At 34.9% G+C, this 13,450-nt stretch overlaps 1 protein-coding gene across 4 annotated transcripts in view; it reads left to right on the top strand.

Annotated features, from left to right (window-relative positions):
• The window catches only part of PRIM2 (DNA primase subunit 2), a 342,100-nt gene that overhangs the window by 46,212 nt on the left and 282,438 nt on the right, over nt 1–13,450 (top strand). For all 4 annotated transcript variants that reach the window (XM_031964687.1, XM_031964688.1, XM_031964689.1 and 1 more), the window contains exon 6: nt 11,093–11,188. In XM_031964687.1, coding sequence (XP_031820547.1) covers nt 11,093–11,188 — 96 coding nt within the window. The remainder of the gene's footprint in view (nt 1–11,092; nt 11,189–13,450) is intronic.

Genomic DNA, 13,450 nt, shown 5'->3' with positions numbered 1-13,450 from the left:
TACTCTTAATATACATGATTGGATAAAGAATGGCCCCCGCCCACTCTGTGCAAGTCCTGATGTGTTGTATAGGAAGTGACGATATTGGTGGGTGGAGGCAGAGAGACAGGAAGAGAAGCTGGGAGAGATTGGGCCTGGGTTCTATACTCCTAGCTGCTGGTCGTGTGGCTGCTAGACAGCTAGCTTCTTGACTCAGCTACACACATTGCTATTGCCCATTCTCTTCCACCTCCGATCTTTCTTCACTGAGAATAAAGACTGACGATTTTCCCCTAACCTGAATTCCTGACTCCGGCTGATTTTAAAATACGCGGTCTTCACAGGTTTTATCTCAGCAAAAATTGCTGCCTAAACATGTCTATATTTTCCCAACCATTCTGGAGAGCAATTTGGAACTATGCCCAAAGGGCTATCAAACTGTGCATACCCTTTGATCCAGCATTGTCTACTGGGCCTGTATCTCACAGAGGTCATAAAAAAGGGTAAAGAACCCACATGTGCAAAAATGTAGCAACTCTTTTTGTAGTGGCAAGGGAACTGGAAAGAACATTATACACAACAACAATAAATTATGTGATGATCAACAGTGATGGACTTTGCTCTTTTCAACAATAAGGTGATTCAGGACAATTACAATAGTCTTGTGATGGAGAAAGTCATCACATTCAAAGAAAGGACTATGGAAACTGAATGTGAATCACAACACAGAATTTTAACCTTTGTTGTTGTTTTCTTGCTTGCCTTTTTCTTTCTAATTTTTTCTCTTTTGATCTGATTTTTCTTGTGCAGCATGATAAATGTGGAAATATGTTTAGAAGAATTGCAAAATAAAAACAATAAATCTATATTTTGTCAAACAGATAAATCAGAGGATGATTCCTTATATGACATAGAACTACACCCTGACCAGAGCAATTCCTTTAAATGCTCTTCCCAATCTTTTTGTTAAGGGGAGTTGTGAGGTGAAATGAATATTTATGAGATATTAAGGTGATTGAGTTTAGAAGCCAGAATAACTTTAATCATAAGTTTATTGATTTAGTATTGTAAGGGAATGTTAGAGAACATCTTTTCCAACTTATTCATTTTAGAGATAATGGAACTGAGTCCCAGAGAGATTAAATGATTTCACCCAAGGTGTCAAGATCAAGATTTGAATCCTTATCTTTTGACTTGAAATACATTCCTAGATGGTAGATGCCACTGCCAGTTAAAAATCAGTTTAGAGATGAAAAGGTTATCTTTGAAACTTTACTGCTTCAATAAGAATAATAAGATTCATTGTACAAGCGTTGCCTTGTGATTGTAGAGGAAGGACACTAGGCTTAGGTTTGGTTGGGATCTGGATTTGAATTATGTATCTTATGCAAATTCAATTCAACATTTTTATTTTTTTAAAGCAAGGCAGTTTTGGTTAAGTGATTTGCCCAGGTCATATAGCTAGCAAGTGTTAAGTGTCTGAAGTCAGATTTGGACTCCAGGGCCATGCACTTTTCTTTTCATGCACTATATAGTTGTTTCTCCTCCCCTCCAAAAAATTCTTATATACCTATTATGTGTGAGATAATATTCAAGGCCTAGGGCATACAAAGATAGTATTTTACTGATTGTTTGACTATGGGAAAGTCACTTAACTTTTTTGTCTTATTTTTCTCATTTCCTCATTTTCCTGTAGGTTTTGGTAGATTGAAGCTATACCAAGATTTTTGGGATGCCTTGTATACTACAATGTGTGATCTACCTGTGTTTTTTTTTTTTTTTTTTTAAATAAATATGCTTATAATATATATATCTATATTTATGAATAGATAAAACTATCTATACATATATATATATATTTCTGTCTACACATAAAGAAGTTACATTGCTATTTTGAATGTTGTTTTTTTATGCACATGAATAATCTCTAAGAATCAAGTGTATTTTATCTTTCCTGGAATAAGTAAAACTTTGTACAAACCTGCAAACTAACAAAAATTGGTTTAGTTTGTGGGAGGTATTTCACATAATTGCTCGGGAAAAAAATCTGAGCAACAGCAGATACTTGAAAAGGATACCAGGTGCTGGAATAATTCTGGTACATCTGCCCCTGCTTACCTGAATGAAATTGACTTCTAGAAGAGCAAGAAACCTTTTTGTCTTGTCTGTGTCTTTAGTGATGAGTTTTTATCAGGAATGCTAGGAGGCAGACTCATTTGGGGAATCTTGGAAAATGAAATGTGCTCCTGTTTTCCCCAGGCTCTTTGAGAGCAAAAAGGGCAGAATACAGTGTCTGAGAATCTTATGTTTTAGAGATTTAAAAATAGTAAGAAAATAATAATAGAAAATCATAAATGTTCTTTAATTCAAAAAACATTAGGAGACATTTGTATGCAGAGCACTATGTTAGGCCTTTCAAAATTAAAGATGGATCCCAGAATTTATAGTGTGAAAGGATCTCAGAGGCCATTTTGTCTAATTGGTAGTTGGCTGAGACACTGTACTACATTTCCCAACAAGTGGCCTCTGATCAAAGACTTTCAGTGGGAGAGAACTCATTACTTAACAGTCAGCCCAATCTACTTTTAAACAACTCTAATTGGGAAGTTTCTTTTTATATTACACCTACACCTGCAACTTGGCAACTTCCACACATTACTTCTAGTTCTTCTCTCTAAGACAAAAATGTCTATGAGCAAGTCTATGGTGGAAGGAGGGTGCTCTTATGGCAGCTCTTTATTTTCAGGAAAGTTTTGTTTTTCTGGCTATACCATTACTTTCCTATCCCATTGGCCGTCTATTTACCTTTCTGTTATTCACTTTGTAATTTGACAGAGTACAAGCTCACAAATTATTAGGAGCAGCTTAGCACAGGGTCTGATATGTAGCAATCACTTAATAAATATTTAAGAACTGGCTGGCTGACAAGAACATGCACCCAATTAAGTGGGATAAGATAGTATGAGACAAGTTCAAAGGAAAGTTTCAATAGTCAACAATCAATAATCAGCAAAGGTTTATTAAGAACCTACTGTTTTCCAGGCACAATGCTAAGCACTGTGGATACTGGGGCTACTGTCTTCAAGGAACCATAATCTCTTTTGGGAGAAAACAGTACATAAAAAGAAGCTGAAAAGTAGGGAAGAGAGTTGCAGGGAGAGGGAGGAAAGAGAGACTGTGCAAGGCCATGAAGTCCTGCAACCAGTAGGAAATGAAGAAGTGTCTGTCCTGGGCCTACTCCTCAAATAGAGCATCTTGGAGGAGCTTTTCAATATCTCCCTTCCTCCTTCTCTAATAAGAGGGGGAGAAGAGCCCAAGGGATAAAGCTTACTGAAGAGGTATCGAGAAGAAATTCCCTGAAAAATTTGAGGAAGTAAAGATCATTTTACAGGGATCATAAGTTGTTCCTTGAAAAAATTTTGAGTGGATTATTTGGGGGGTGGGATAAGGAGAGGAGGGCAGTTGAAGCATAGAAAAAGGCAGGATGAAAACAGTTTAGATTTTTTTAGAACATAGTATTTGTGAAGGGGAAGAGTATGACATAGAATTAGAAAGGATTGTGATGGCCTTAAATAATAAAATTATGAGTTTATACTTTTGTATAAACTTCTTGAGTGTTGAAAAGAAGGAATAGATTTGAGAAGTATAGTAATAATAGAATTAATTTACGACTGAGCCAGTGAGTTGAATGTTGGGGAGAAAGGAGAAGTCAAATATGACCTTGAGGTTATGCATAACAACATGACTGTGAGGATACTGAGATTTTCCACAGAAATAAAGATGTTAGAAGGGGCTTTAATACCTTGAATTAAAAGAGTTGGGAAAATATCCAAATGGAAATAACTAGCAGGCAACTGGAAAAATAGGATTGGAACTCTGGGGAGAGGATTAAAAGTATAGATAAAGATTTTATAGTTCATTGCATTGAAGGTGATGATTGAAGTCCTGACAGTTACCAAGGGAGAGAACGTATAGAAGACCAAGGTTAGAGGGAAACTCCTATTCAAGGAGGAGGAGAATGTGAAGCCTGCAAAAAGATAGAGAAGGAACCATAATAAAGATATGGGAGGCAAATACTAGTTTCTATTTACATAGTATTTCACTTAATTTTATTTTTTGAAGTAATTTTTCATTGATGCTTTGTGTTTCTTGTATCATTATAATATTTCATCTATTCGTTCCCTTCCTCTAGAGCCATCCCATATAACAAATAGTGAATTTAAAAAAAAATATTCTAATAGTATATTATTTTTTCAATTATATGTAAAGATGATTTTAAACATTATTTCTGTAAGATTTTGAGTTCCTTTTTTTTATTTTTGCTCCTCTTCTTTTCCTTCTCCCCTCTCTAAGCTAGCAAACAATTTGATATAGGTTATACATATAAATTCACTTTAACATATATCTTGGGAAAGAAAAATCAGAACAAAAGGGTTGTTGAGAAAGAAAAAAAAACAAATTGGAAATAGTTTATTTCAATCTGCATTTAGTCTCCATTGCTTACATCTTCTCATACTGGGGGAGGGGTTAAGGCGTTAAGGGGAAAGATGGGAGGGGAAGAAATAGCATGATTGGGGTAGACATCTACTTAAGTCACTGATAGGTTTTAAGGCTCATTGCTTATCCTCCACCTGGTTTAGCCTGTCTGCCAAAACAGTTTTACTGGATTATGGATGCTTTGCATGCTTCAGCTTCTCGGAGCCACAGGTGAGAGTTGGGTGACAAATGGACATTAAAGGTGAATGAATAGCCTAGAAAAGAGCTTGGAAAGCTTTCACACCTGAAGTGCTTGTTTTCTCTGAACATCAATCTCATACTATCTAGACATGGAATGGCTGGTTACAGCAAATGGAGAAATTTTGAATGCTGTGGAAAAATTCCTTTACCTTGCCATTATAATTTTCAGGGATGTCCATATAGATAATGAGGTTGACTCACATTTTACTAGAGCTAGTTCAGCGTTTGGGAGGTTTCAACTGAAAGTGTAGTACAGAATAGCTATTAGGTTGCATACAAGATTGAAGGTCCAGTGTACCAGTGTAATATCAGAAAATGGAACTGCTTCTATCAGAATTGTATTAAGACCTGAGTTCAAAGGCCTCAGACACTTAACACTTCCTGTGTGATCCTGGGCAAGTCACTTAACCCCAATTGCCTCAGCAAAAAACAAACAAACAAACAAAAAGAATTGTCTTAGGAAGAGTCTGAAGTTCACCTGAATCATTCTGAAGATAAGATACTAAGATCCTTGCTTGAGCTAAACTGCCAATCATTTCAAATTCTGCTGCCTAGAGCACAACTCTGATGGGAGGGCTACATTGTCTGAATGCCAAACATAATGTTTACCTAAAAAACTATTCTATGGAGAACTCACACAAGACAATCACTACCAATGAGGTCAGAACAAGTAGAATAAAGACACTTTCTAGGTTTCTCTGAAGAACTTTAGTATTGATTGTGAGACAGGGGAGACACTGGCACAGAACTGCCCAGCATGCCATACCCACATGAAAGAAGGTTCTGAGTTCTATGAGCAAAGAAGAATGTCAGCAGCTCAAAGGAAATGTGAGATGTGCATATCTAGAGACATCTTGATACCAAATGTTTAAATGAACTGTTTGTGCCCAACCTGTAGTAAAAAAATCCTAAGTCTTCAGGATACTGGTGAAATAGATTCTTGCTGAAAGTACCATTTATTTGCACATTTCCTGTGCAGATGAGCTGTATATAACATAGTTGCCTTGGATAAATAAATACTTATTAGTTGGAAAAAAAAAAAAAAAACTTTACTCACTACTCAATTCTTAATCCTTTGCAATTTCACTTCTATTATCTCTACTATACCAAAAACACCTCTCTCTCCAAGGTCACTTAATACTCACAGTTATTATCATTAAATCCAGTGCTTTCTTCTTTCTGCATCCTCCTTGCCCTATCTACAAAATTTAACACTGACTGCCTCCTTTTCAACACCCTCCCTTAATATCTCTGATATTATTCTTTCATATTCTATTCCTACCTTCTCTATCTCCTCTGCAGACTCCTAATTCGTCTCCTAGATCTAAAACAAGTATATCCATAAGAGATGTAATTCTCTGTAATTCCTGTTGGTGAAGAATACATTTTTGTGGTTTTGATAATTACTTTTAGCCAATAGCAGTGTGGCCAATTTTCCTCCCCACTTCCTTCTTGACCTTCTTCTCTCTTGGCATCTAGGTCATCACACAGAATAGCATAGGAGATAGAGTAAAACCCAAATTCAAATTCTGTCTTAGACATTTTGCATGCCTATACAAATCACTTAGCCTTTCTCAGCCTTGGTTTCCTCATCTGTATAATGGGGAACAACTATCTTCAAGATTGCTGTGAGATGAAATGAAGTAACATGTAGATCACTTTGCAAACCTTAAAAGTGTTATATAATTCCCAATAGAGACATGATCAAAGGTATAAACAGTTCTCAAAAGAAGAATTGAAAAGTATTCACAACTACATTTAAAAAAATGCTCTAAATCTCTAAGAGAAATACAAATTAAAACAACGCTGAGATTTCATTTAACACCTAGCAAATTGGTAAAAAATTACCCCCCAGATGGCAATAATATTGAAAGAGTTGTGGGAAGACTGGCACACTAATGCTTTGCTGGTGAAGTTGTAAAAGGGTACAAACATTTTAGAAAGCAATTTAAAATTATGCAAATTTAATGACTAAAATGTCCATATTTTTTTAAGCAGAGATTCTACAACTGAACATATACTCCAAGGAAGCCATCAATAAGAAAAGGATTCTCACATATTCCAAAATATTTATGGCAGCTATTTTTGTCACAATTAAGAATTGGAAACAAAATAGTTTTATAATAGTTATTTCTGGATGTCTCACTTAGTTAGTCCTCTTCTCTCCACCTAGTAAGCCCTCCATTGTAGCAAAGAAAGTTAAGTCAAACCAACTAAAGATGGTGTCTGACGTATTTGCAATGTTATGCATTCATTAGTTTATTGCCTTTTCAAGGAAAGGAGGGAAGTCAGTTAGTCCTTAAGCATTTATTTAGCAACTACCATTTGCCCAGCCTTGTATTAAGTGCTAGAGATAGAAGAAAAGCTAAAATCAGAGTGTACTCTCAAAAAGAGTAGTGTAAAAATGTTCAACCAAGATATATATACAGGTTAAATTGAGGGTAACTTAGATAGAAGAGGATTGGAAAGATTTCCTAAAGGTCTTACTTTAAAGGTGAAAGTGAAGGGAGCCAAGGAATATATTTCCTCATCTTCCATTTTAGTTTTGTTTTAATATTTTTCTGTTTACATAATTGGTAATCATTGTGTATATCATTTTCCTGGTTTTGTATACTTCATTTTGTATCAATTCATACAAATTCAAGGAAAGGATTTTTGTGGAATACTTTGGGATCTGAGCCCCTTTGTATACTGGGAGTATAGGTAAAGAGCAAAAGACACTGGATTATAGCCTGAGAGAATATTCCACTTGAATCAGTTTTGAGAAATGGATAGATAAACTTTTTACTCACAGAAAATCCCAGAACACTTTCTGTTAAGTTCTAAGAGTAAAAATTGATGTGAACTTTAGAAATGATATACATGGCTTTGATTATGCTCAATTACTTTGGGCATTTGAGCATAGAAGCACCCTGTGCTGAGACTTTCATCCACCTATTTTTCTCCTCTAGGCAAGATTTGAACCAAATAGATGGTTTTACATTGTCCTGGTTTTCAAGATACACTTTTAAGTAAATTTCACTGTATTCCTTGTTATCCTATTCTAGTTTTATGTAAGATTTATGAGAGCTGTCTTATTGCATTCTGACATTTTGTAAGAGATGCAGACAAAAAAACATATTTGGAAAATAGTGTTTCTTGCAAGTTAACAGTATTTGAGAGTATAACAATTTACTTTAGGCTGCAGATTCACCTTCCAAAAGTTTATCTGGTAAAGCTTTTATTGCTTACAAACACCTATGATTTTGTAGTGTAATCATAAGATGAAGTTTAATAGTTTTGAGCCTGTGAGATACAGGAAAATCTGGGTTCAAATTCAGCCCTAACTCATCTTGGTTCTACTATTCTGGGCAAGTTACTTTATCTGTCAGTGCCTTTAGACTAATCTTTATATATTCAAGTTGCAGAATATTTGCTGAAATTATTGTTACTTATTTTCTCTTGCTGGCCTTTTTCTTTCCAGGTAAGAATTGACTCCCTTTTTGTAAATAAACAAGTCTTGAGATAATAACAATTTTACCAGACCAATATACTATGGAATGTTGCAGCTCCTTATGCTTTCCTTCTTGTCCTTCCTTAAAATACACAGCTAGATCCAATAAGATCCTACCATAAGAATTTCTCATGCCTGTATATGTTATTGTGCGGAGCAAAAGTTAGTTTTTCATTGACTTTATGTTTCTAAGCACTAGAATCACAAAGAAAAAAAGAAACAATGTTTTTCCTCAAAAGCTAACATTCCTTCTAGAGGAGGAATGACATCATGTATGTGTATAAATAAATAGAACATATATACACAATAGATATAAATTTTTTTTTTTTGGAGGGAATGAAAGGCACTCACTAGTGGAGAGATTGGAAGTGGCTTTCTATAGAAGGTGACAATTGAGTTATGCTTCTCTATAAAATAAGTGGAGTGTTTTCTAGGCATGAGGGATAGTCTATGCAAAGTCACAGATAGGTGAAATAATAACAATAGTAGTTAGCATTTATATAATGTTTTGAGTTTTGCAAAATGCTTAACAAATATGTTATCCTTACAAAACCAAGAAAAGTAGGTGCATTAATTCCCCACATTTTATAGATAAGGAAACTGAGGTTTGATTTGCTCAGGATCACATAGCTAGTAAGTATCAGAAGCTGAATTTGAATAAAGTTTTCTTGACTCCTGGTCTGTTGCCCTGTTGTATATGAGTAACAACAAGCGGACCCAGTTTGGGACTCAAAGCTATGTGAATAGAAGTAATATATAATTAGCCTTGAAACTAGGTATAATGATAACTTGGTACCTAAATTTTTTGCTTGTATTATTTTAAGATTTCCTTTCATATAATGGTTAAGTATCTGATAAAAGAAAAAAAATGAATATAGCAATATTATATGTGAATTTATAACTTGGGTATAAGAGATGATCAAAAATATTAAATCTTTAGAGGTATTCATGTCACATAAGACTTATCAACATAGATATAGGATGTCATTTGGAACAGTTTACTGTTTTATGTGTTCATAGCATTTTCACATTTGGAAGCTCTTCCACTCCTTATTCCTTTTAAAATTTATTTGGTTCTTTCTTCTTTTAGCTTTTCCTGGAATTGCTATTTTCATACCTGCATTAGAATGTTCATGTTTTGAAATTTTCTGTGGAATCCATTTTTGTTGTTCTCTCCCTTGCCCCTGCCCCATTTTGCATATATTGTACACTGCATTATCTAGGTGGATAGTATATTAATCTGCTTGTTGGAATCTTTATATTTGAGCAGATTTGGGCCCGAACTATGGAGATAACAAAAGCTCCAGAATTATAGCAGTAGAATTTTTTCCTCTTTGGAGGAAAGGTGTGTGTGTGTGTGTGTGTGTGTGTGTGTGTGTGTGTGTGTGTGTGTGTATTACAAGTAGAATCATTTTTTAAAGCTGGAAGGGATGTGGAGAAGAAAAATCTTAGGGGGAGCATGAGGGCTGTTCTCAAAGCTTTGAAGGACTGTCACATGGAAGAGAGATTAAACTTGTTTTGTTTGGTCTCAGAAGACAAGACCAACATTGGGTCAGCATTGCAGAAAGGTAAATTTACGCTTGATGAAAGGTGAAAAATCTTAGCCTAAAGTGGAATGTTGTGATTGCTTTCTCTTTGAGAGGAAGAATTCAAACAAAGGCAAGCTGACCATTTGCCAGATACATTGTCAAAGGCAATCTTGTTGAGATATTGGCTTGAATGATATTTGGAGGACTTCGTAGCTTAGAAGTTCTATTACTTTGGTGATCTCCTAGTTCGTACTCTACAGCTTATAGATTAGATAGCTGAGGTAAAAAGAATGGAAATGATTTGCTTATATCACTTTAGCCAGAGTTAATGGCCGAGTTAGAACCTGAATCTGCTCTCTAGACTCTCAGTTTGAAAATATGTAAGCCAGCAAAGTTCTAAGATAGCAGATTTATTGTTCTGAGAAAAAAGAATATATTTTAAGAGTGCAAAGCTTTTAAAAAAATGTGAATACGAAATTTAGCAATATTTACAATGTTTGGTATTAATAATACATAGATATATATAGATGTATGCATCTTTAGATGGAGAAAATAACAATTGTATGAATATAATAACACATAGATGTAATAGGTAATAACTTATATTGTTATTGTATTTTTTCTGTCTTTTCTTCTCTATCTCCCTATTCCTTTGCTAGTCCTTATCTCTGCCTCTGTCTCTGGCCTTCTTTCTTTCCCTGTTTTCTGTTTCCCTTTCTGCCTCTCCTTTCCTCCCTCTGTTTCTCTATTTTTGCTATCTGTTTCTCCCCACCCTTCCACCCCCAATCTCTGTTTCTCTGTCTCTGTCTGTCTTTCTGTCTGTCTGTCTCCTCTCTCCCCCCATCTCTGTTTCTCTGTCTCTGGCTATCTGTCTGTTTCTTCCTCCCTCTCTCTATTTTTCTGTGTTTGTGTCTTCCTTGTTCCTTCTCTGTTTCTCTGTCTCTTTCCCTCCCTTCCTCTTTCTTTTTTTTCCTCTTTCTCTCATTTGCTACTTTTCTTACTCTTTTTACCTTTTTTTCATTTATCCTTACAGTATTCTTGTGGGGGTATGCAAAGCATTTTGTACTATTTTCATCTTTCTGATGGGTAAATGAGGACTGGAAGAAGTTGTAGAGTGGGCATTTGATGACATTGATGATGTTATGATGTAACTAGATGTTTAGTATGAACATCTTTTGAAAAATAGTTTTAGTAATACTATGTAGTGGACAAGTTTGGGGAATTTTTTAGCTCTACAGCATAAATACAGCTCACCAAAAAATAATGAGCTTTTTAAAAATTAATTTTATTAATTAATTAAATACAAAAAGTCTTTTGTATTTTTAAACATTGCACTATGTATGTTTTCTTTCAGATTAGTAAAGAAGAAAAGGAACTCCATTTTCAGAATATTATTGATTCCTCAATACCTTTAAGTGGAAACAAATATGAATTAGAGGCAGTTTATAAGGTGAGAAAATTGTTGCATTGTTTTCCTAGGATTTTTGTGACTCTGTTATAATGACTTATAGATATAGGTTAGAATAGTTGTGAAATTTATGATTTTTCCTTTAGTGTTTTTGGATGTCTCACACCTTAATTGGAACAACATTCTAATTTGATTGTGGCTTTAATATTTGCTACTGTATCTCATTTTGTTTTTCTGCATATTTGGTTTTGTGTAATTCTTTAATAATTGGGGGGGGGGGGACAGAGACAGAGCTTATTCAAAGGAGAAAGTATGAATTTTAGAATCTAGGAAATAAGTACTTTTTTACTACTTATATGCATGTACAAAACCCAGAATCCAGCTAACTGAATGTTGCTGGGAGAATTAACCAAGAGCACTTGAGGAATACAGAAGAGTGATGTGTAACTAGTATGTCTATTGTTGGAAGTTTGTTTTTTCTCTTAAGTTATTGAAGCATAGTCTTCCTAGTCTTTTTAAAAATAATATTACTTTATTTAGCAAATTCATTTTTCATAGCAACAATAAAGATATCTTAAAAAAAAAACTAAATAAAAATATAGGAGGATCAAGGCAACTTGGTAGTAAAGTAAAGATAAAAGATAAAGAACTGGAGTCAGGAAGACCTGAGTTTAAATCTGGTCTCAGACATTTGCCAGCTGTTTGACTTAAGACACTTAACCTCTGTCTGCTTTGTTTTTCTTATGTGTAAAATGAGGATAATTATAGTGCCTACCTCTTTGGATTGTTGTGAAGATCAAATAAAGTAATATATATAAAGCACTTTGCAAACCTTAAAGTGCTGTATAAATGTTTGCTGTGGTTTTTTTCTCTGTTGTCCCTTAGGGAACCTTAGAAACACAGGCTCAGATATAAATCATATTAGCCTATTCTTGTTGCAGTTCTCAAAATAGCCTGGCACCCATAGCAGTTTGACCAGTTCAGGTCAGTTCTCCACTTCTTTTTTCTGTTATCCAGAGAGATACAGCCAAGTCAGGCCAATAAACATTTATGAAGTGTTTCTCGTGTCCAGGTACTATATCTCATAGACGAGTAAAACTCTTAGTCCAGGTCCCCACTTTTCCTTCACTTTCCTTTTTTCCTTTCCTCTTTCCCTTTTCCCTTTTCTCCCTTCTCCTTTCCCTTCTCCCCTCTTCCCTCCCTTCTATTTCTTTTCCTTCCCCATTTTTCCCCTTCCTTCCTCTCCTTTCATGTGGCCTTTCCTGAGAATCATCAGAGGAAACCGAAATTAAGGACACATCATACAAAATTGGATCCTGTAACAGTTGGGAGCAGTGGACAGATTTTTAGGGTCTTTCTCTGTCCCTCACAGGGATGTTTATCCCAGATCCAAATGAAAGCATACCATGTAAAGCAGGGGTGGAGAAAAGAATAAGGCCCTCTAACTCATTTGCTAAGGCAACTGCAGGTGATCAGTAGCTGAATACTAGATATAAGAACTTCCAATTATTTGAGTTTACTGTAAGGTTACAATTTTGTACAAATGATTTTATAAATATCCAAGTGGCCCTTGGGCAGAAAAAATGTTCCCTACCCTTGATGTAAATGAGGAATAATAATCATTCCATGCACCTCCAGATTATTTTTATCCTCAAAAACTAGATGTTGTATCAGTCTAAAGGGTGCTCAGCAATAGTCAAAAGTGTATATGAATTAGAAAGGCCTCTAGGTGATGCAGTGGATTGAAAACTGGGTCTGGAATCAGGAAGACTTATCTTCCTGAGTTCAAATCTGACCTCAAATATCCACCAGGTATGTGACCTTGGTAAGTCACCCAATGCTGTTTGCCTTAGTTTCCTCATCTGTAAAATGAGCTGGCAAATCACTTTACCATTTTTGCCATAAAAACCCTAAATGGGGTCACGAAGAGTTGGACACACAACTAAAATGATTGGGAAAAAAATGAATTAGGAAGAGTCTTTGAATTTATTTCTCTTTCCTATTTAATGATTTTTCTTCCCTAGAACTTAATGATTTAGCATATTTTCATGTTCACACTTAGTTCAATTTTTATTATGTCTATTGTCCTTGATGCACTTCTTCACTTGACATTTATATTTAAAAAATGAGTTCTTATAGGAGGCTTTGGCTAAAATCCACTGAACAGACCTTTGAATACTTGAAGATACTTTTCATGAATGCTCATATGATTTCCTTAAGCTTTTCTCTTTTCTTTTCTTTTTTTTTTACTTTGTATTTAAATATATCTAGTTTTACCATTCAATTCTGGGATATTCTGTTTTT

The sequence above is a fragment of the Sarcophilus harrisii genome, chromosome 4 (assembly GCF_902635505.1).
Source record: "Sarcophilus harrisii chromosome 4, mSarHar1.11, whole genome shotgun sequence".
NCBI lineage: Eukaryota > Metazoa > Chordata > Mammalia > Dasyuromorphia > Dasyuridae > Sarcophilus > Sarcophilus harrisii.
Note: the sequence above shows the minus strand (reverse complement) of the source record. Positions and strands in the feature narration are given on the sequence as shown.